This window comes from Rhinopithecus roxellana, chromosome 13 (genome assembly GCF_007565055.1).
Source record: "Rhinopithecus roxellana isolate Shanxi Qingling chromosome 13, ASM756505v1, whole genome shotgun sequence".
NCBI classification, from domain to species: Eukaryota; Metazoa; Chordata; class Mammalia; order Primates; family Cercopithecidae; genus Rhinopithecus; species Rhinopithecus roxellana.
This window is the reverse complement of record NC_044561.1, coordinates 104,205,667-104,230,705: the sequence shown is the minus strand read 5'-3', so window position 1 is coordinate 104,230,705 and position 25,039 is coordinate 104,205,667. Positions and strand designations below refer to the sequence as shown.

General features: G+C 46.4%; 1 protein-coding gene across 1 annotated transcript in view; it reads right to left on the bottom strand.

The window, feature by feature from the left end:
* TTLL9 (tubulin tyrosine ligase like 9) overlaps positions 1-25,039 on the bottom strand; it is a 73,273-nt gene that overhangs the window by 23,972 nt on the left and 24,262 nt on the right. The window contains 3 exon segments of the mRNA XM_010352780.1: positions 10,860-11,045; positions 12,092-12,203; positions 20,530-20,622. Coding sequence (XP_010351082.1) covers positions 10,860-11,045; positions 12,092-12,203; positions 20,530-20,622 — 391 coding nt within the window.

Genomic DNA, 25,039 nt, shown 5'->3' with positions numbered 1-25,039 from the left:
AAGAGGGAGACTGACTTAGCTCACAAAGACATACATTTGCATGAATAATGCAAAAGAACAGACAATTAAAAAGCCATTTCTAACAGTCCTGGGAACATATCATCCAATTCTTTTTTTGGAAATCAATTTGCCTTCCTAATTAGGGTTTGCTTCGGCTAATACTGAAATCAGCCTGCCTTTACTGAAACCCAGCATGGATAATTCATAGCTTCACAGAGTCTAGGGGCTGACAGAATCTTTGATCTCATATGGAGTGGTCCTCAACAAAAGCATTACTCCCCTTCTACCACTGTAGAAGGACAACAGTCCTCCTGCCTGACTTTGCACACCCACAGTGCCTAGGAGCTCACTACCTCCCCCAACCCACGCCAAACACAGCCCATTTTGTTACAGGATAGCTTTATTAAGTAGCCATCCAAAAGGTATATATGAAGTGCATACTGTATGTTGAGCCTTATGCAATAACCCAGACCTCATGGAACGTTCACAGCCTAACCTGTGTTGAGCTAAAACTGGCCAGTCTGGCTTTGGCTTCTAGGACCTCCTAGAACAAAGCTGATTCCTGGGTCCAGAAGAGTCTTTTAGGTATTTGCAGCAACTGAGCAGGTCCCCCAAGCCATCTTACCTCCAGCATAACTGCAAACTCTCATTTCCTTCTGCTCTCCTCTGAACATGGCCCACCTGACCCACTCGAGGCTCTCTGTACAAGGTAGGGGCAGGCAGGGTTGTCAAGTGTGGTTGTACAGGTTGTCAACTGCACAAAGGGCCCATGCTTTGCCTGCCATGCTGTGCACCCTGGTTCAGGGTTGTGTATGCCCAGAAGACTAGGTGCCAAAAACTCCATGGAGTACTGGTAGTGGCTCAGGGGCAGCCAAATGTGCATAGCAATTTTAGAAAGCAACTAATCAGTGTGCATCAGGAGCTTCCAACAGTTCACAGCCTTGCAAAAGACTTGAACAGGCATTTTATGAAAGAAGATTGCCAGTGTAAACATACAATAGGTTGGGCACAGTGACTCACATCTGTAATCCCAGCACTTGGGAAGGCTGAAGTAGGAGGATTATTTAAGCTCAGGAGTTTGAGACAAGCCTAGGCAACGCAGTAAGACCTTGAGACTTCATTGCTACTAAAAATAATTTTAAAAATTAGCTGGGTGTGACAGTGCACCCCTGTAGTACCAGCTACTTGGGAGATGGAGGTAGAAGGATGACTTGAGCCCAGGAGAGCAGGGCTGCAGTGGTCAGTGATTGCATCACTGCACAGCCTGGGCAACAGTGTGAGACTCTGTCTTTATAAAAAGAAAAGAAAAGAACAGGCACTCTACTTCATCAGAGAGTTCACCAAGAGAGAAGTGCTAATTGACAAAACAAGAGCACCGTCATCTCGGACAAACACCACCACTTTAAGTTCCAGCTCCCTTTCTAGCCTCATGCATTCCAAGGAAATCACTTCTCTTCTAACTATAAGCAGCCAGAAAGAGCAGACAGTAAAACACTGATAAGACAGCTCGGGCACAGAGGGAGGTGGGGGGAAAGTCTCTTGGGTAACTGCCAAACTTCGCCCTCATACAATGGACTCCAGTAAAACAGTGGGTCTTAAATAAGCACATTCCTTTCCCTTCAGGTGCACTAAGATAGGGAAGCTAAAAGCAGACTTGGGGGATACGCCTGCAGCTGCAGAAAGATGTATGGGAACAGACACACAACTCTCCCTCCCAGATAAGCACAACAAAGAGACACAGAAGCTGTCCAAGCCTCTAATAAACTCTCCCCCCCTTGAATCCTTAAAAACTCTTAGTCTGGCTGGGGCACAGTGGCTCACGTCTGTAATTCCAGCACTTTGGGAGGCTGAGGTGGGTGGATCACGAGGTCAGGAGATCGAGACCATCCTGGCTAACACGGCAAAACCCCATCTCTACTAAAAATACAAAAAATTAGCTGGGCATGGTGGCGGGTGCCTGTAGTCCCAGCTACTCGGGAGGCTGAGGCAGGAGAATGGCGTGAACCCAGAAGGCAGACCTTGCAGTGAGCCGAGATCGCGCCACTGCACTCCAGCCTGGTCTACAGAGTGAGACTCCATCTTTAAAACAAAACAAAACAAAACAAAACAAAAAACTCTTAAGTCTGTAAGAAAGTGTGGCTCTGACCTAACTCAGCCAAAAGGCTCCTCTCAGGTTTGTTTTCTCTAAAATAAACCTGTCTTGACTGGCGAGCCACCTTTCGAGTTTCTCTTTTCTTTAATTCTTACACTAATGAAAATCACAATATGATACTACTACATACTACCTGAGAATGGTTAAATTAAAGACAGACAATACCAAGTATTGGTGAGGATGTGGAGAAACTGGAACTTGCACACACTGCTGGTATGAGAGTATGTTGTTTGGAAACTGGTAGCATCCGCTAAAGCTGAACATAGGCATCCTCTATCCTAGGTCCTAGCAATTCCTCTCCTAGGGACCTACATGACAGAAATGTCTGCACATGTCACCATGGACATGGCCCCAGACACCCATAACAGCACTATCATAATAGCTCCACCCGGAGACTACCCAATGGATGAATATTTAATCAATGGAATAGTATACAAAGATGACAGTTAGTAATGTACAATTACCCACAACAGCAGAATGAACTGCAAAACATGTCAAAGGAGAGAAACCAGACACAAGGTACTCATCCTATAAGATTCCAATTAATTGAAGTCCAAAAACAGACAAAGCAAACCTATGCTGTTGAGTGCCTTGGGGGGTTGTGAGTGAGTGGAAGGGGGCCTAAGAGGGTGGCTGAGGGGTAGGGAATGCTCTGTTTATGACCTGGGTGCTGGTTATTTGAGTGGATTCACTTTGTGAAAATTCATACTGTGCCCCTATAATTTGACTACTCTTCTATAGTTTATTAAACTTCAATTAAAAGGTATCTTTTCAGGTTCATACGCTTTGATCTAGGAACCCCTATCTCCAGCCCTGTTGGCTGCCTTCCCTATGGCCACTTTCCTTCCTCTTCTTCCTTGCTAGCAAAGCCCACCTATCATGAGGGAGGCTGGAAAGGTCAGATGTAGGTTTTCCCAGCTTCCCTTGCAGTTGGTGGAAACCTCATGACCAGTTTTAGCCAATCAGACCTAAGAAGACATTTGTTTAGAGATTCCAGGAAAGATGTTTCTCCTTTCTAAAAATATTAGGGAAGGAGCTGTGGAGAAAGGGGGTCGGGAAGAAAAGTCCTGGCCTCCTTCCTTCTTTCTTTGAATGCTACTGTCTGCAGAGATGATGCCTGTGACTGCAGCAGCCATGTCACGTCTATGAGGTGACAAGTCTGATGACAAAAAGCCAGCACACAGGCTGTAGAGTGGATGGAGAGAAGGAGCCTGGGCCTCTAGTGGCATCATGGAGCATATCCCCAAACCTGGATCTGCCTACCCTCAGCCTTCTACTTCTGTGAGATAACAAAATGCCTTTATTGTTCGGGCCATTGTTAGTAACTTGACAGACTGTTACAGGAGGTGCCTTCCTAAGGGACTAATCCTAAAGAATGGAAGATGAGGCCGGGTGCGGTGGCTCAAGCCTGTAAAATCCCAGCACTTCGGGAGGCCAAGACGGGCGGATCACGAGGTCAGGAGATCGAGACCATCCTGGCTAACACGGTGAAACCCCATCTCTACTAAAAAAATACAAAAAACTAGCCGGGCGAGGTGGCGGGCACCTGTAGTCCCAGCTACTCGGGAGGCTGAGGCAGGAGAATGGCGTAAACCCGGCCACTGCACTCCAGCCTGGGCGACAGAGCGAGACTCCGTCTCAAAAAAAAAAAAAAAAAAATGGAAGATGAAGCGCCTGCATGGTGTTACATTGGGGTTGGTGAGATGGAAATCACCTAATCCTGATTAGGAAATCACCTAATACATCCAGCAGATGTCAGTTTCCAAAAACAACCATGACAATATTTCCAGTCCCATATGTTCTCCAGAACCCTGTCAAGAGGTAAAGTCAATGTCCCCTCCCTTGAATCTGGAAGTGTCTCTACTAATTGCCTATGGCAGAAGTGATGTGTGCATTCCAATGCCATATCATAAAAGGCAATATAGCTTCCGCCTGGCTCTCTCTTTCAGGATGGTCGCCCTCAGAACCCAGCAGCCATCCCGTGAGGAAGCCCAGCTCACAGGAAGAGGCCCACCTGGAAGGCAACTGAGTCTTCCAGCCCTCAACCCTGGCTGAATTCCCAGCCAACAGCCAGCACCTACTTGCTAGCCCAGCCAGTGAGCCAGCTAGGAAGGGGATCCTCCAGCCCTCAGTGTATGCTGGGGCATAGATGAGCCTTCCCTGTCAAGCACTGCCCAAGCTGGGGGCTCATGAACTAAATAAGACATTATTGTTGTTTCAAGTCGCTATGTCTGGGAGTGGTTTGCTTCTCCGAAATAGATAATCAGAATACGAACTTTAGTAAAATGGTTCATAACAACGGCAATACCAGCAGCTAATACTTACCAGGTGTTTACTCAGTGCCAGGCACCATGATTTACACACGTCACCTCATTAAAGCTTGAAAAAAACACACACCTTTGACATAAACATTAATGTTATCCCCATTTTGCAGCCGAGAGAACCAGTGAACAGAGAGGCCAAACACATTGCCCAAGGTCACCCAGCCAACGGGTGACAAATCCGAGATAGTTAAATCTGTGCTACACAAACCTGGGGCTCATATACCTCTTGCGAAGTGCCGGGAATACACAAAATCACATGATAAACATTGCTACTTCTGGGGACATCTCTATTACTTGATGGTTTGGGAGGGAAATATTTTTATATTATGCTTTTTTCTTTGAGACAGGGTCTTGCTTTGTCACCCAGGCTGGAGTGCAGTGGCGCCATCTCAGCTCACTGCAACCTCTGCCTTCTGGGCTCAAGCACTCCTCCCACCTCAGTCTCCTGAGTAGCTGGGACTACAGGTGGGAACTACCACACCTGGCTGATGTTTACATTTTTTGTAGAGACAGGGTTTCTTCATGTTGCCTAGGTTGGTCTCAAACTCATGGCCTCATGTGATCCACCCGCCTCAGCGTCCCCAGGTGCTGGGATTACAGGCGTGAGGCATGGCGCCCAGCCATATTATGCTTTTTATAAAAAGATATATTTTTTATCGGAAACCACTATTTGAATGGATTATCAGAATAAGCCATAACTTTTTGTGCCAGCTGTGGCCAACCAAAGTCCTTGTCCCCTTGTCACCCCATGCCCTGTCGCTGGGGGCTGCATTCATTCACGTAGCATTCATCGGGTGTGGAACACAGCCAGTGGCACAGCCATGCCCTCCTCTCCTCTGCCAACAGAACCCATCTGGATCAACTCCTCCCGGTGGCCCTGTCCTCTGGGGCAGTCTGAGCCCTCACAGTGATTGCCATGTGATTGGTTCAGGCAGGGGCCAGCAGGATGCTACGGGAAGCCTGCTGCAGGGACTTCTGGGAAAAATGTGTGTCTTCTTCAAAAAGGACATGAGGCCAGGGCATTCTTTTATTCCCAAGGCAGGGGAGGTGTGAAGAGGGGCCCGGGAGAGGCGGCCAGTCTGCTGGGCTGGGAATTGGTGGGGTTGTTAAGCCACCCAATAAACCATCCCTAGAGTTGGCTTTTCATCATTCAAAAAATTCCCCAGTGTCTGTAAATGTAAATGAAAAAAAAATTTTTTTCGTCTTTATTTTCATTAACCCCTAACCAGATGTTCACATTTCTCTCTATTAGGAATGCAACAAATCATAGGAGTGTTAGCCATGCCCGTGACTTTGCCATCAAAAGAGATCACAGTGATTTCAATATCACATTACAATTGTTGCAGATAACTCAAAATATTGTTTATGCTCCTCCTGACTTTGAAATTATGGTAGCTGTGAGGCCTGCTGTTAGATCCTCTTCAATTGTTAATGAAAAGCGCACATATTTCTATAGCACAAAGAATTTCATAATAGCTTGTGTGGTGCCCATGACAATGCACCTTGCAGGCCTCCAACAGAGTAACTGACTGAGAGTGCCAGCTGCTTCCAGTTGAGGTCTAGCTGTGTTTGCCAGAGCGCCTTGCTAGGGCTACTCCCAGTCAGTGACTGAGCCCCAGGGGATGTGAAGACCGGCCATTCCTGAGAGACAGTGGACTCCTGACAGCCAACTTTGGCTGAGGCCTCCCAGGGGCCTTGATGAACTTTCCAAAGGCTTCTAATCTTCCTCCCTCTCTTCTTTCTTTCCTTCCTTGGAGGCCTGACTTCTCTCCCAGTCTCACCTGCTAGCTCCCTCCCCATTTTTTCTCACCAGCCAAACTGTTTAATTTTGTCTTGGCATCCGTTTCTTGGGGAACCCACACTAACATTTGATAATGGCTTTTCAGTATAGCTGCCTTCTTTTATAATGGAATGTACTGTATTTTCTGCTTTTAAAACCACAACTCTTTCATTGGTACATGCTTATCTCCAAACTCATCAAGCTGTCTACATTAAACATGCACAGCTTTTTGTATGCCAATTATGTTTCAATGAAGTGGTTAAAAAAAATACCACTAATCTGTGATAGGGTCCACACATTTCACCAGATTCCAGAGGCCCATGGCATAAAAACAGCACAGAAGTCTTGCCCTCTTGTTTAAGCTGCTGTTATTTGGATTTTCTATTATTTACTAAGCAAAGCATCCCAACTCTTAGAAAGTTTCAGTGAAAAATTCTGAGAAGCTCTGGTTGGGGTAAACCAGTGTAATGGAATGTTAAAATGTGGCTCTTCCTGCCTTGCAGTTTGGAAATAGGCTCCCAAGGCTGAGAACAGCCCCCTGGTTGCCAAGAACACTTGCCGTGAATCATGTGTGAAGTGTTAGACCAGCTTGGTAGACACAGGGTGAGCAGATAGATAGGCCCTGTCCCGGAGCAGCTTGCGGGGCACACAGAGAGACTGACAGGCCCAGTCCCTGACAGCCGAGCACCCACCTACCCACACCACAAGGCATACTGGAGTCACAGTGGTCCCATGACCCATGTCAGTGTCCTGCCCACCTCCCCACCAACCCTGCCGGCCTGAACTGCTGGCAAGGGAGAATGCTTCCATGGGAAAAAAGTTAAGAGCGATGCAATGTTTACACTGGACATTTAAATGCCAGACCCTCTTGGGTCTGTTCTTATATTCCCCTAAGAGCTCCAAGATGGGCTGGGGCTGTGGCCTGGTGGGAGGAGGGTCCCCACAGGGTGGTGGAGAGGGGATGATGTTGCCTGCTCCCTTCTGAGTCCTGGGCTGCTCTGCTGCCACTGATGAGGAAGATAAAGACTCGGCAGACACCAGGAAGACAATGCAGAGGAGACGCCAGAGGGCTGCCCTGTGACTGGCCGGGCCACAGCAACTATGTGAAAACTTTTGCCTGTGGGTGGGCAAAGATCAACCATGTCACAAAGACAGGCCTTGTGGGAAGAGTGGAGGGACTGGGGGGACTCTTCTCCCTCTATTCTCCAAATTTAGGGCAATATTCTGTTTTTAACACTCTCTCCTCCTGAACGGAATCCAAATAAGATCCCGAATTAATACTGAAACCCAGTGGTTCTCAAAGTGTGGTACTCAGACCGGTAGCACCCTCAGAACCTGGGGTGATGGTTAATTTTATGTGTCAACTTGATTAGGCTATGGTGCCCAGTTGCTTGGTCAAATACTAGTCTAGATGTTTCTCTGAAGGTAGTTTGTAGATGTGATTAACACCTGCAATTATTAGCTTTTTTTGAGATAGGGTCTCATTCTGTCACTCAAGCTGGAGCACAGTGGAATGATCTCGGCTCACTGCAGCTTCAACCTCCTAGGCCCAAGCGGTCCTCCCACCTCAGCCCCCAAAGTAGCTGGCACTACAGGCACATGCCACCACACTCAGCTAATATTTTTGTATTTTTTGTAGAGACTAAGTCTTGCATGTTGCCCATGCTGGTCTCAAGCTCTTGGGATCAAGCGATCCTCCCACCTTGACCTCCCAAAGTGCTGAGATTACAGGCATGAGCCACTCACCCGGCCTGTAATCATTAATTTTAAGTTATCACCCTTGATAGCATGGGGGCGGGGGTTCATTTAATCAGTTGAGGGCTTAAGAGTAAAAACTGAGTTTTTCTGAAAAAGAAGCCATTCTGCCTCAAAACTGTAACATAGAAATCCTGCCTGAAGCTCCACCCTGCTGGCCTGCCCTGCAGATTTCAGACTTGCCAACCCCCACAATATTGTATGAGCCAATTCCTTAAACACACACACACACACGCACACACACACACGCTTTCCTTTCTCTGGAGAACCCTTACTGCTATACCTGAGAACTTGCTAGAAATGCAAATTCTCAGTCCCCCACCAGGCTGACTGAATCAGACACTCTGGGGTGGGTGGGATGCTTGAACAAGCTCTTCAGGAGATTCTGTTGCACCCTCAAGAACCGCTGCTCCACAATCTCGATACTGAAAGTGTATGCACAGACCAGCAGCACTGGCAGGTCCTGGGAGCTGGTAGAAATGCACGTTCCCAGGCCCCACCCAGACCTGTGAATCAGGCTCTGCATTGAACCAGGTCCCTGGATGCTGCACAGGCACTGTAGGGTTTGAGAAACACTGACCTAGTGCTTTCCCAGGGACACAGCAAAGAGACAGTGTTTCCTGGACTCTTGGAAATACCAGTGGTCAATTATCAGGCACTTAATGCCAAGCCCTTGATATAACTTGTATAATTCATGTGTTGAACGTGTGTAACTTCACTGAATTCTCTCACAACCCTGTAAGGTAGATACACTCATTAATTCCATTTTACAGATGAAGAAATGAGCCCAGAGGGACTTAAAGGGGTTGGGTGACCTGCTCAGGGTCATATAGCTTGTAAGCAGTGGACACAGAATTAGAACCCAGGCCAGAAATGATTAGAAGCACAGAAGCACCCACTCTCCACTCCCCAGACAGGGCGCCTCACTATTTGGGAGACAGGATACACACACAGACGCACAGACACCCAGAGCCAAGATGCCTGCTCTTAATTACAGCTGTAGCTGCCGTTGTGTCTGCTGCTAACAAAGGCTGTGGGCTGGGAATGGAATCAATTTAATATGCAAGTGCTGTTCCCAATTAGCACAAATTACCATTTGTCTGAGAGGATAATGCTGGGAGCTGGAATCCGACCCGGTGGGTCACAGAACTCCGTGTGCATCAGCCTAATCCCTACTGCTGCAGCCACAGCCTTCCTCACTGTCTTCCCTGGACACAGGAGAGGCAGGATGGGCCAGGGGAAGAACCTGGGAGGCGGGCACACCCTGGCTCCGTGCCCGTTGGGAGCATCCATTATTTTTGTCAGCCCCGTGTCAGTTGCCCCTCCAAGCACCTGTGTTATTGGCTAAATCTGCATCAGCCAACATCAGTCTTCAGCTCCACAGGAAAGGGCTGCTCCCTCCTCCCTCCCGCTCCCTCCCTGGGGCCTGGAACATTCTCAGGCCTGGAAACATAAGAGGGCTTTGATGATGCCATTCAAGGCTACAGCGGCATGTGGCTTTGTGGTGAGCGACTGTCACGGCACCAGAAAGGGCTGAGTGATTGGTGGGTATGCTGTTGCCCTCACCTTCCTTCAGTTTCTTTTCTTTTTTCTTTTTTTTTTTTTTGAGATAGAGTCTTGCTCTGTCACCCAGCCTGGAGAGCAGTGGGGCAATCTCGGCTTACTGCAACCTCCACCTCCCAGATTCAAGCAATTCTCCTGCCTCCGCCTCCCAAGGAGCTTGGATTACAGGCACCCACCATGACAGTCGGCTAATTTTTGTGTTTTTAGTAAAGATGGGGGTTTCACCATGTTGGCCAGGCTGGTCTCGAACTCCTGACCTCAGGTGATCCACCGGCCTCTCAAAGTGCTGGGATTACAAGTATGAACCACCATGCCCGGCCCCACTCAGATTTTTGAGCCCCAATAGGCTGCCTCCTGATACCAAGCCTTTGCACATGCAGTTCCCTCAGCCTAGGATACTCTTCCCTATCTCTACTTTTTTCCATGGGGACTCCTATGCATCCTTCAGGTTGCAGCTCAACACTAATTCTTGTTATAACAACTCTCATTTATTCGGTACTTACGATGTGCTTTACCTGTGTTAACTCATTTAGTACCCTAAGACTAGGTGATAGGTATTATAGTAATCCCACTTTGCAGATGGGAAAACTGTAGCACAGAGAAGGTAAGTAAGCTGCCTGAGGCCACACAGCTAGTAAGTGTATCAGTAGCATTTGAACAAGGGGCTAGGCCTCAGAGTCCCATCTCTTACTTCTTCAGAGAAGCCTGCCCAGCCAGGAAGAGCCTCCTGTGGATACCTCTCCTGACACCATTCTCCTTAATAACAGCACAACTGCAACCACATAGGTCTCCCCCGTTTCCTTATTGTCTGCCCGCAAAAAGGGCAGATACCCAGGCTGACTTGCTGAGGGCTGTGTCTTCAGCACCTAGGTCTGTGCCTGGCACATGGCACATGCTCAGTAAGTATTTGTGGAATGCTTGAATAAGCAAGCCTCAAGTTCTTCATTGCTAAAATGGGGCTGTTGATCCCTCCCCTGAGGGTCACTATGAGGATTCAGGTAACGCAGGTAAAGCACTTGGCATGTCAGGAAGAGAGATTCCAAATTCTCTGCCCTGGTGTGCTAAAGATCACTTGTGCATTCAATAAACACTCATTGAGCACCTACTGTGTGCCAGCAGCCATAGCTGCTGGGTCCACACACTGCAGAGAAGAGGAGCTAAAGCTGGCCCTTCGGGAAGGCAGACTGCATCTAAGGCTGAATTCCCAGACAGTGTCTGCACCTGATCCCTGCTCTGGTGCCTGGGACTTGTTCCCTCCCACCAGCCCCGGGCACTGGGCACTCACAGGCTTCATGATCCAGGTGATTCCTGGGTTTTTGCGAAACTCCTCCACAAAAAGATGGTACTCGCAAGGCATCTCAAAGGTTTTGGGGAAGAAGTCGCACTTGGCTGCCTCCAGCTTTCCCTCTTCGCGCTCCAGCTGCTTCCGGAACCGCTTCAGGTTCTTTACCATATAGTTCTTCCGGGTCAGCTGGGTGGCGGGAAGGACAGGCAGCCATTAGCTCCTGCTCGCAGCCCCGCTCCCCTCCCAGCCACATACATCTACCAGCCACCCTGCAGCCTCCATGCTCTGGCCCACAAAATAGCAAGAGTAAGAGTAACTTTGACCCAGAAAGAGCTTGCTAGTCAAGAATTATCCCCATTTCACAGATGAGGAAACTGGGGCTTAGACAGATTAAGTCAATTGCTCATAGCTATCCAACGAAGGTGCTGCACTGCCAGGATTTGACCAGAGCCTGTCTTGATTCCAAAATTCACGCTTTTGGCTGGGCGCGGTGGCTCACACTTGTAATCCCAGCAATTTGGGAGGCTGAGGCAGGCGGATCACAAAGTCAGGAGTTCGAGACCAGCCAGGCCAACATGGCAAAACCCCATCTCTAATAAAAATTAGCCAGGCGTGGTGGTGAGCACCTGTAATCTCAGCTACTCAGGAGGCTGAGGCAGAAGAGTCACTTGAACCCGTGAGGCAGAGGTTGCAGTGAGCCAAGATCGTGCCATTGCACTCCAGCCTGGGTGACAAGGGCAAGACTCCATCTCAAAAAAAAAAAAAAAAAAAAAAAAAAAAAAAAAAAAATTCATGCTTCTAACCACTAAGCTACACTAACCTTTAAAAATCTCCCACCACAGCCTCCTCCAGTCCTGTTCCTTCTAGACCTCCTTCCCATCTTTAGACCCCAAACTTCTCAACTTGCCTCCACCCTGAAATCACCATAATCATTCATACATCTTCTCCCTTCAGACCCTGCACCCTCAAACCAGCTTGCTCCTCAAATCTTGGTGCTGAAACTCCAACCAGCCTGTGACCTCCAATCCTCAGGCCTTAGATCCCTATACCCCCAAACCATTTGGCTCTCCATAGGTCTAGCCCGCATACTCCCCACCCGGCATTGCATCCCACATTCTAATACACTTTTCCAATACACTTTTCCGTTCTGATCCTTGTACCAGCTCCAGCTCATGGCCACACCCAGTGACATGAGTTGGTTGGCTCAGTCCCCTCCTGCCTGCCCAGCTTACCTCGTAGTGGTTCCGGAAGTGACTTATCCGCACGTGTTCCTCCATGTAGGTGTGGTCGAAGTTTTCCCGGAGCCAGCTGACGTCGCACCAGTAGAAATCCCACTCTCCTTCACTGGGGTTGTAGTTGGCGGTGGGGATAAAGGTCATGATCTGAGGACCTTGGCACTGCAGGGCCCAGGGAGGTGCTGCCGAGGGGGTTTGAGGAACGGTACGCAGCAGTGTATCCCTCTGGAGTCTCTTGGAAGTGGCCGTGGGTGTCACTGGCCTAAATGTCCTTTGTTAGACCAGAGCAAAAACCAGGGAACTGTTCCCACAAAAATCCAGGTGGCTGGCTTCCCTCGAGCTATCACTGAACCCAGAGTGCCTCCTGGCACCTATTAGCTGGGCTGAGGAGCGGCCACCCCTTCAGACAGGGCACGCCCTCCCCAGACCACAGTCCCTACGACTCTCTGTGGTGTGACAGCCACTCGGCCTCATTTGTTCTTTCCAGTTGCCATGCCTGCAGCCCACAGTGGAATGAGCTAACTTCTGCAAGCCCCTCCTAGTTCACAAAACTCTCCATTCACCAAATCCTCAGAGCAGCCCCCAAAGGTGACTTGGATCATCCCCAGAGCTCGAAGGCGGGATGGCCTTGCTCACCGAGGACATGGCAGCAGCAGGACCCATAGCCAGCTCTGCCAGCTCCAAATTCTGATCCCATTCTTTACCACCATGCCAGGGAGAGGAAACCGGGCCAATCTACCAAATCCGGGTGCCAGTGCTAGGGTGCTGGGAGGAGGAGCTTGAAAAAGATGCCACAGGAAATAAAACACCACCATGACTGTTCACAATTATTTTTAAGTAAAAAAGTACAGATATAACTGAAGCCCCCTATCTATCCCTGCCTGATTCTATCTTCTTCTCTCCCGCTGCAAAGGAAACCATCAGCCTGAGTTTGGTGTGTTATCATTTCTATGTAGTGGCTTTTTTTTTTTTTTTTGAGACGGAGTCTCACTTTGTTGCCCAGGCTGGAGTGCAGTGGTGTGATCTTGGTTCACTGCAACCTCTGCCTCCCAGGTTCAAGTGATTCTCCTGCCTCAGCCTCCCAAGTAGCTGGGACTACAGGTGCGTGCCACCACAACCCGCTAATTTTTTATTTTTAGTAGAGATAGGGTTTCACCACGTTGGCCAGGCTGGTCTGGAACTGACCTCAGGTGATCCACCCGCCTTGGCCTCCCAAAATGCTGGGATTACAGGTGTGAGCCGCCGTGCCCGGCCTGCAGTGACTTTATAGTTTCATCATATATATATGGGTGTATCCATGCATCATGGCACATGGCATTGTTTGTCATGATTTTAAACCTAACACTAATACTTATTACTTACCGGCAGAGCAGGATTTGAACTCAGGTCTCAGGCTCCAGAGCCCAGGCTCTGTGGTTAGAACCATTCCCATCTGTTTCTTTTCACAACATGCTTTTTCTCCACCAAACTTTTGTTTTGGAGATCGATCCTTTTGATACATAGGAGTCTAATTCAGTCATTCTAATTGCCATTTCCCATTCCACTGGGTGAATATACCACAATATATCCATTTTCCTATTAAAAGGTGTTTGGGGCTGGGCGTGCTGGCTCACACTTGTAATCCCAGCATTTTGGGAGGCCAAGGTGGATGGATTGTTTTAGCTCAGGAGTTTGAGACCAGCCTAGCCAACATGGTGAAATCCCATTCTACCAAAAATACAAAAAATTAGCCAGAAGCGGTGGCATGCACTTGTAGTCCCAGCTACTCTGGAGGCTGAGGTGGGAGAATCACTTGAGCAGGAGGGTGGAGGTTGTGGTGAGCCAAGATTGTGCCACTGCACTCCAGCCTGGGTGACAGAGTGAGATCCCATCTCAAAAAAAAAAAAAAAAAAAAAAAAAAAAGTGTTTGGTTTGTCTCCCTTTCCCCCCACCCCTTTTCTCTAATACAGACAGGTAGACTGAGTTTTAAAAGACATCTGGAGGAGGTTTGAGGCAGAAATGGAGAAAAGTGAAGAGACATCGCCATCACCTTAGGATGATGAATGAACAGGCCCTGAACAGGACCAATGGGGAGGATGCAGGGGCAGACTGTAGTTCCAAAAGATGCCTACACTATATCCCTCATCCAGAGGCTGTGGGGCTGTGAGGCCACAAGGAGAACCCATGAGAACCTTCTTCAGCTGTCTGCCCTAGTGAGATCCCCACAAACAGCTAGCATCGACTGCCACACTTCTGAGTCAGATGCCCTCAGACTACTCCTGCCACCAAGTGACCTCCAGATCTGGACTCTTCCCAGCTGATGCCCCCAGCTGATGTCACAGAGACAAGCCAGTCCCACTGGCTGTAAGAGTCCCTAACTCACAGGAGCCCCGCGCCTAATGCAATGCTGTCTTAAGCAGCTAAATTTTGGGATTTGTTACACAGCCATAGCAACTGGAACAATGGCCAAGCAGTTGAGCCTTGTGTTGTAAATGGAGCTCCCTTTGGAATTTTCTTTCCTTTTCCTTGAGACGAAATTTCACTCTTGTTGCCCAGGCTGGAGTGCAATGGCACGATCTCAACTCACTGCAACCTCCGCCTCCCGGGTTCAAGTGATTCTCCTCCTTCAGCCTCCAGAGTAGCTGAGATTAGAGGCATGAACTACTTCACTTGGCTAATTTTGTATTTTTAGTAGAGACGGGTGCCTCCATGTTGGTCAGGCTGGTCTCGAACTCCTAACCTCAGGTGATCTGCCCGCCTTGGCCCCCCAAAGTGCTAGGATTATAGGTGTGAGCCACTGTAGCCAGCCTGGAATTTTCCTAGAACTAAAGATTTAAATTGCTTCTCCTTGGGGCTACTGGTTTGGTGTTTCTCCTGAATGTCACACCATGTGCAGAAGGGCTTTAAGGCAGGCAGACAGGCCCAGCCTTTCACTGCGCTCAGAGATGTTCAGAGATGGACATCGTTGCACACACTGTGCACAGATGTGGTGACGTGAAGCACATGGTAACAGAATGACACTGGAACCAGAAATCTACGGTTTCCAAATTTTGTCCTAAGTTACTCATGAAAATCTGGGGCCTGGTCCTTCTCCAAATCTCCCCTGTGGCTGTGCCCAGGCACAATGGTTTGCAAGAACAGTTTCCAGAACTGATGGAAACCCACTAGAGAAGTGGCTGGTTGGGCACAGTGGCTTACGCCTGTAATCCTAGCACTTTGGGAGGCCGAGGCGTGTGGATCACCTGAGGTCAGGAGTTTGAGATCAGTCTGGCCAACATGGTGAAACCCCGTCACTGCTAAAAACTAAAAAAATTAGCCCAGTGTGGTGGCAGTTTCCTGTAATCCCAGCTACTCGGGAGGCTGAGGCAGGAGAATCGCTTGAACACAGGAGGCAGAGGCTGTAGCGAGCCAAGATTGCACCACTGCACTCCAGCCTGGGTGACAGAGTGAGACTCCATCTCACAAAAAAAAAAAGAAAAAGAAAAAGAAAAAGAAATGGCCGTGTGTTCTATTGTTCCATAAACCCTCAGACACCATAGAGTCGCAGATTCCTGGCTGGCTGGCTGGGGCTTCATCTAGATGCCCAGTCCTGCCTTTTCGCCACCCTGATGTTTGTACCAAGTCATGTCACACAGTGCAAGGAGCACTAGAACAGGAGTCAAGAGCCCTGATTCTCGTCTTGTCAGGCAGTAGCACTTATGTGACCTTGCCCTCTTCTCTGGGCCTCAGCTTCCTATTGGGAAAATCTAGGTGTGGTAACCTCTAGGCAAGATGATAGACTGCAATGAGCCAAACTGATACTAAATAATTAAATAAGCAGCAGGAAGAGAAAATCTTTCTCTACAGAAGAATGCCACCTAATACATGTAGAAGGAATGACAGAGAGTAACCATTTTGCAATTATTATAATAATAATAGATTTAGGCAAGAATCCTCAAAAAAAGGCCAGGCACGGTGGCTCCCGCCAATAATCCCAGCACAGTGGGAGGTCAAGGCAGGAGGATTACTTGAGCCCAGGAGTTCGAGACCAGCCTGGTCAACATGGTTAAATCTCATCTCTACGAAAAATACAAAAATTAGCCAGGAATGGCGGCCTGGGCCTGTAGTCCCAACTACTCAGGGGGCTGAGGTGGCAGGATCACTTGAGCCCAGAGGGTCAAGGCTTCAGTGAGCCATGATTGTCCCACTGCACTCCAGCCTAGGTGACAGAGTGAGACTCTGTCTCAAAAAAAAAAAAAAAAAAAAAAAAGAATTATCAAAAAATACTAAAACCATTGCATGAAAGTTTGTTGGGAACAAGATATTTGCACAGTCTCAGAGTATCTGCCAATGAGATACTTATTAATTATTTTTTTAAAAGTTAATTTACATTGGAGAAACCTGGCAGACACCACCTTAATCTAATGGTCAATCCAGGTACTGTCACCAGTGATAAGACACATTGACATCACAAACCCCTGATGAGTTCCACTGGAAAGGGCACAGCACCACTTCTGTGGTATTCCTGCCAAAATCCATAACCTCATGATGAGAAATCATCAGACAAATCCAATTCAAGGGATATTCTACAAAATGTACTCTTCAAAAGTGTCAAGGGCATGAAAGACAAAGACTGAGGAACTGAAACATATTTGAGGTAAAAAAGGTCAACTAAATGCAAAGTGGGATCCTGGATTGGATTCTGGAACAGAAAAAGGATTTTAGTGGAAAAAAACTGGTGAAATTCAAATGATGTCTGCAGCTTAGTTAACAGTAATATATCAGTGTTAACATCCTGACTTTGACAAATGTACTATGATTACATAAGCTGCTAACAGGGAAAGGTGGTGAAACTGCTAAAAGAGGAAGCTATGTATGATTTTTGAAACTTTTCTGTAGGTCTAAAGTTATTTCAAAATAAAAAAGTTTAAAAGTAAGTACTTTAAAATATTAAAGTTGGACCCCTACCTCACACCATATAAAAAATTAAATCGAACACCTAGATGTAAGGGCTATAACCATAAAACTCTTAGAAGAAGACGTAGGAGTAAATCTTTGTGACCTTGGATTAGGCAATGGTTTATTAGATGTGATACCAAAAGCACAAGGAACAAAAGAAAAAATAGGTAAATTGGACTTTATCAAAATGAAAAAGTTTTTACCTCAGAAGGCACAGTCAAGAAAGAGGAAAGATAATTCACAAAATGGAAGAAAATATTTGCAAATCATATATAAGAATACCCTTATAAGATAGAATTCTTATAACTCGAATATAAAGAGACAACTAAATTTAAACATGGGCAATAGATATTTCTTCAAGGAAGATTTATAAATGGCTAATAAGCACATGAAAAGATGCTAAAAATCGTTAGCCATCAGGAAAATGCAAATCAAAACCACAATGATACCACTTCATACCCACTAGGATGGCCACAATAAATGCAAGGGTGGGTACAGTAGCTTATACCTATAATCTCAACACTTTGGGAGGCAGAGGCAGGAGGATCACTCAAGTCCAGAAGTTCAAGATGAGCCTAGGTAACATAATGAGACCCCATCTCTACAAAAAAAACTTAAAACATTTAGCAAGGTATAGTGGTGTGTGCTTGTAGTTCCAGCCACTCAGGAAGCTGAGGTGGGTGGATCACTTGAGCCCAGGAGGTCAAGGCTGTAGTTGGCTGTGATTGTACCACTGCACTCCAGCCTAGGTGACAGAGAGAGACCCTTTCTCTAAATAAATAAATAAATAAGTGGATGGATAATAACGAGAGTTGGTGAGAATGTGGAAAAATCGGCACCCTCTTATACTCCTGATGGGAATGTAAAATGGCACAGCCACTTGAGAAAACAGTCTAGCAGTTCCTAAAAAAGTTAAACATAGAGTTATCATATCACCCAGTCACTCCACTCCTATGTATACACCTACAAAAAGTGAAAACATATGTCCATTCAAACTCGTACATGAATGTTCATAGCAGCATTATGTATAACAGCCCAAAGGTGGAAATAACCTAAACACCTATCAATTAATGAACAGATAAATAAATGTGGTACTCCTTCACAGTAGAATACTATTCAGTCATAAAAGAGAATGAAGTCCCAGCTACTCAGGAGGCTGAAGGAGGAGAATCACTCGAGCCCAGGAAGTTGAGGTTGCAGTGAGTCATGACTGTGCCACTGCACTCCAGCCTGGGTGACAGGCTGAGACCCTATCTCAAAAAAACAAAACAAGAAACAAAAAAAGGAATGAAGTACTGATACATACTGCTACATGGATAAGCCTTGAAAACATTACGTTAAGTCAAAGGAGACAGGCAAAAGGTTACATATTGTATAATTCCACTTATATGATGTGTCCAGAATAGATAAAGAGAGACAGGGCCCAAGACAGGGGCTGGAGGGAGGGAGAAATGGGAATGACTGCTGGTGGGTATGGGGTTTCTTCCTGGGATAATGAAAATGTTCTGGAATTAGATCGTGGTTTTGACACAGCAGGTATGTGGGGAAAAAAAATGGTGATGATTACACAACTTTGTGAATATTCTAAAAGACACGAAATTGTATATATGTAAATTTTTTTGGACTTACCAAATTAAAAAGATTTTATATATTTTTTCTTCCAACATGTAGGTATTGATGCAAATCCCAGCCCAAGCCCTCACAAGCTGAGTGACCTCAAACATGGCATTTTCACTACTTTGTGCCCAGTTTTCTCATTAGTAAAATGGCGATGATGATAACATCTACCTGAAAGATTTGTTGGGATGATTAAAAGATCATGCATGTGAAATGCTACAGAGTGTCCAGCAGGCTTAGCTAATGGTAAGCAGCAAACATTTCCTGAGCACCACACAGCAGGGCAGCTATCCCTCTTATCCCTTCTCCCCTTTCTCTGCAGTAAAAGAATTTTCAGCATTTACTTGAGAAAATGTAGACTGTATTTCCCCAAATAAAAACTACGTTTTCCAGATTCGGCTGGGCGCAGTGGCTCACGCCTGTAATCCCAGCATTTTGGGAGGCTGAGGCGGGTGGAACACAAGGTCAGGAGATCGAGACCATCCTGGATAACAGGGTGAAACCCCATCTCTACTAAAAATACAAAAAATTAGCTGAGCGTAGTGGTGGGCGCCTGTAGTCCCAGCTACTTAGGGGGCTGAGGCAGGAGAATGGCATGAACCTGGAAGGTGGAATTTGCAGTGAGCCAAGATTGTGCCACTGCACTCCAGCCTGGGCAACAGAGCAAGATTCCGTCTAAAAAAAAAAAACCTACATTTTCCAGATTCCCTTGTAGCTGGGTGTGGCCACATGGTTAAGGTCTGGCCAGTGAGCTGTGAGAGACTCCTGGGTTGTGTCCTTCAAGGGATGGGCTTGCCTTTTCTTTCTTTCTTTCTTTTTCTTTTTTTTCTTTTGGGACAGGGTCTCACTCTGCCACCCAGGCTAGAGTGCAATGGTGTGATCACAGCTCACTGCAGCCTTGACCTCCTGGACTCAAGCAATTTTCCCACCTCAGCCTCCCAAGTAGCTGGGACTACAGGCACACACCACCGTGCCTGGCTAACTTTTTAAAAAATTTTTTGTAGAGACAGGGTCTTGCCATGTTGCCCAGGCTGGTCTTGAACTCCTGGACTCAAGCGATCCTCCCTCCTTGGCCTCCCAAAGGGCTGCAATTATAGGTGTGAGCCACTGCACCTGGCTTATGCCTTTTATTGACTCCTGCCTACCTCCTGCTGTTTGGAATGTGAAAGCAAGGCTGGAACTCCATCTTGGACTATGAAAAACAAGGACTTCACCTAAGGGATAGTAGAGTGGAAAGACAGAAGCAGATGGATCTCACATTTCTGTGGGGCCCCCTTACCATCTCTGAACTTCCTACATATGAACTTCAATGGGATAGATAAACTTCTAGCATGTCAAAGCCTCTTTTACTTTGGGTTTCCATTGCATACATCCAATCCTTAGCCCTAACTAATAGCACCTACTCTGTGCCAGGCATCACATGCTGGTTTGTCTCAATCAGTATCCCCAGAAGCCAGCATGAAAGAAGAAAGGCAGGCTTACAGGCCAAACTCACAGAACTAGCAAGTGGCCAGGGAAGAGCAGTCCTTGATCTGGACCCATCATAGGAGGATCCAGGCCACAGGTCTGTGGTAGCTGCATTCCTAGTTTCTACTGAAAGCCGTAGGATACAAATGTGCCTGGGTTTGAATCCTGCTCTGATGCTTGCAATGCTGTGTGACTTTAAGCAATTGGTTTCATAACTCTGAACATAATCTTATCTTACGGTTTAGTTGGAAAGCTTAAATAAGACAGAGATGATAGTGATAATGTGCCTGGCACATTGTGGGTGCTAAATAAATATCACAGCCACTTTGGGACAAGTCCCAGTGGCCACCCAGGGGAACTAGGAGAAAAACAAAGGAAGACAAGGACCTGTGAGACAAAGGGAAGAAGGGACAAGGCTGGGGGGAGTGTCTTACTCCTTCACTTCCACCCATCCTGGCCTGTGGCGAAGGACGTCCATGAGTGTGTTCACGAGGGTGGTCTTGAACCGGATCGATGCTCTCTGCTCTCTGCAAGACAAGGCAATGAACATTTGCTCAGGATCAATGATTTTCCTAGGATGGCGCAGGGAGAGGAAAAAAGTGGGAGGAAGAGAAGTCAAGTTCCATACCTGGAAAGTTCTACACTGTATTTTAGAATTTAGCATTAGAGCATGATAACACTTAGCATAATCAAATTGAGAATTATAGCATCTTGGAATCATTGAAAAATAATGATCATTGTATCCAAGCCTACTATGTGCCAGGCATGATCTGGTTGCTTTCCATGTGCTATGACTAATCCTTACATGAAATGATAAGTATTTGCAAAGCCCTCTCCTGGCAATCATCTGGGAAGATGAAGCAGATGTACTTTTTCCTATTCTTCCTACTGATACAACTGAAAACTCAAGATATTATCTATAAAACAAATAGCAAGACGGAAAGATAGAGAAGAGGGTAGACTGGCTGGGGACTTCAGGACCACAGGAACTGCAAGGTGGTGAATTCCCTGGGTTTCCTTTTGTCTCATATAGTTCAGATATGGAGATGAAAAGCCACCAACCCAGAAATGCCAATGGGCACAGACGATAAAGCTTCAACAAAAGCACCCCGTTTCTAGCCAAAGGACCAAGAAAGGAGCAGCCTAGCCAGACAGAAGACTTGGACAATCACTGCTCTACTCCAGCTGGATCCCCAAGAACACATCTGTGGCCCACTCCCAGTGATGCCAGCAAAGGCTGGGTAGGGAGTCTAGACTTCCCCTGAGGTTGCAGCAGGGCACCCAACACCCCTGCCCGGTGCTGTCAGAGAAGGCCACAGACACAGCCAGGCTTTCACCTCTGCCAGGTGGTAATAAGGCTCCCACCCCCCCTGAGCAGTGGAGACCACGTATGGAGCCTGGACTTCCTCCATGACCTGGCAGTAATGAGGTGCCCTCCCACTCTGGGGTGATGTTAAAGAGGGCCTAGAGGAGAGCTGGAAATCAATACAATTGAAAACAGAAAAACAGTATAGCCAATCGGTAAAATAAAAGGCAAGTTCTCTGGAAAGATCCATAAAATCGACAAGCCTATTTGTCAGCAAAACTAACAAAAGAAAGACCCAGCTACCCAATAAGAGGACCGAAACAGAGGCTCCTGCTATGGAGCCCGCAGGTATCACAGCCACAATGAGGAAATGCTGCTGATAGCTTTACACACCTACATTTGACGCTTAGATGAAATGGACCAGTTCCTCAAAAAGCACAATTACTACAACTCATCCAATATGAAATAGGTAATTTGAATAGCTCTATAGCTATTAAGGAAATTGAATTCATAATTCAAAACCTCCCAAAAAAGAAATCTCCAGGCTCAGATGGTTTCACTGGAGAATTTCCCCAAATATTTGAAGAAGGATTAACACCAATCCTACACAATCTCTTTCAGAAAATAGAAGAGGAGGGAGAATTTCTAAATTCAATTTTGCCAAGTTAATATTAACCTGATATCAAAATCAAAGACAGTACACAAGAAGTAAACCACAGACCAATATCCCTTATGAATATAGATGGAAAAATCCTTAACAGAATGCAATCAAATAGATTTCAGCAATATATAAAAAGGATTATACACCATAACCAAGCGGAGTTTATTCCAGCAGGCAAGGCTGGTTCAATATTCAAAAATTAATCAATGAGCCAGGCATGGTGTCTCACGCCTGTAATCCCAACCCTTTGGAAGGCTGAGGCAGGAAGGTTAATTGAGGTCAGGAGTTCAAGACCAGAATGGCCAACATGGTGAAACCCCATCTCTACTAAAAATACAAAAATTAGTCAGGTGTGGTGGTGGGCACCTGTAGTCCCAGCTACTCAGGAGGCTGAGGCAGAAGAACCGCTTGAATTGGGGAGGCAGAGATTGCAGTGAGCTGAGATAGCATCACTGCACTCCAGTGTGGGCAACAGAGACTGCCTCAAAAAAAAAATCAATATCATATTAACAGACTAAAAAGGAGAAATCACATGATCATATCAATTGATGCAGAAAAGGCATTTGACAAAAATTAAACACTCATTCATTAAAAACTCTGAGAGGAACTTCGTCAACTTGATAAAAGCATCTAAAAAAACTCGAGCTAACATTATAATTAGTGGTATGTGAAAGTTGTCAGATTCAAAATGGAGTCACTTATGTCAGACCCTGGCAAAATAGGGCCAGGGGGCCGGGCGAGGTGGCTCACACCTATAATTCCAGCCCTTTGGGAGGCCGAGGCAGGCGGATCATTTGATCATTTGAGGTCATAGCCTGACCAACCTGGTGAAATCCCATCTCTACTAAAAATACAAAAAATTAGGCCGGGCGCAGTGGCTCCTGCCTGTAATCATAGCACTCTTGGAGGCCGAGATAGGTGGATCACCTGAGGTCAGGAGTTCCAGACCAGCCTGGCCAACATGGTGAAACCCCATCCCTACTAAAACTACAAACATTAGCTGGGCATAGTGGCTGGCGCCTGTAATTCCAGCTACTAGGGAGACTGAAGCAGGAGAATCGCTTGAACCCCGGAGGTGGAAGTTGCAGTGTGCTGAGATTGTGCCACTGCACTCCAGCCTGGGCAAGAAAGTGAGACCCTGTCTCAATAAATATTATTGAGATAATACATAGATATAAATATCTTGTATATTATTCCCAAATAAAATAAATACATAAATAAATACATGAATAACCTTACTGTCCCAGAAGTCAGAGGGACTGAAATGGGTTGGCAGGGCTTCATTCCTTTTGGAGGCTCTATGGGAGAATTTGTTTCCTTGCCTTTCCCAGCTTCTAGCCGGGTATGGTGGCATGTGCCTGTAATCCCAGCTACCTAGGAGGCTAAGGCAGGAGAATCGTTGGAACCTGGGAGGCAGAGGCTGCAGTGAGCCGAGATCATGCCACTGCTCTCCAGCGTGGGCAATAGAGCAAGACTCCATCTCAAAAAAAAAAAAAAATTGCCAGGCATGGGGGTGCACACCTGTAGTCCCAGCTACTTGGAAGGCTGAGGTAGGAGAATCTCATGAACTTGGGAGGCAGAGGTTGCAGTCAGCCGAGATCCCACCACTGCATCCAGCCTGGGTGACAGAGTGAGACTCCATCTCAAAAAATAAAAAGTAAAAAAGTAAAGAAACAGCCAGGGAAGGTCATGAAGGGAGGATTCTCATGTATGAGTTGCCAGATAATAAGAACCATTACAATAACATTTTCCAAACCACAGCTTACCACATGAGACACAAGTACTGCTAACAGCACAAGGGCAGCTAGCAGCTAACACAAGAATACTAGCCTGACACTGTTTCTCAGGCTCAATCCAAAACTCCAAGGGCTTAACAAGAACTCCAAGACTCCAAGTCCTACCTAGCAACTACTGACACTCACCAATCTGCTACTGAACTCACCAGCTCTCATAAAAAACCCTGCTAGCACCAATGAACTTTCTTTTGAAACAACTTACATAAATCTCCTCTTTCCCCAGGAGAATGCTAACCTTTTCCTTTGTTCTCAGACATGCTGGGGGCCATTCTCGTCTACATGGACATCCTAGATTGCAGTTCTACTTCTTGTATATTATTCCCAAATAAAACCTTTTTACTTGGAGATTTGTCTCTATTTTTTTATGTTGACAGATGAAAAACTGGAGTTGGAGACTAGCCTGGGCAACATAGTGAGACATTGTCTCTAAAAATAAAAATAAATTAAACAATAGTGGGCACTGCAGCCCCACCTAGTTCAAACACTAACAAGCTCAACATGGCAGTGAAGGAGACTGGACTGGAGTGCACACAACTTAATTAAAGCTGCAGCCCAACCCATGTTCAATTCAGCTTTAGGAGGAATCGGAATGATCAGCCCCAACCCTAACTGCTAGACAGAGAAAGGAGCTTGCATACTCTATAAAGTGTGTGTATGTATGTGTGTATATATATATAGACTAAAATTTATTATATATAATTGCTTTTCATACACAATATCCAGAGTGCAGTTCTAAAAATATAACACATGCAATAGCAAAGTAGGGAAATGTAATACATAATCAAGAGGAAAAATAGCCAATTGAAATAAACCCATAACTGACTCAGTTATCAGAATCATTAGAGAAGGAATTTAAAAATCTTTATAAATATGTTAAAGGATTTATGGGAAAAGATGGATACAATGTGTGAATAGGTGAGTTATTGCAGAAAAGGACCAAATGGCCAAGTGGCTCACACCTGTAATCCCAACACTTTGGGAGGCTGAGGTGGGAAGATCACCCAGGAGTTCAAGACCAGCCTGTGCAACACTGTGAGACCCCATTTCTACACAAAGTTTTAAAATTAGCCAGGCATGGTGGCACGTGCCTGTAGTCCCAGCTACCTGGGGAGCTGAGGTGGGAGGATCATTGAGCCCAGGAAGTTAAAGCTGCAGTGAGCCATGACTGCACCACTGCACTC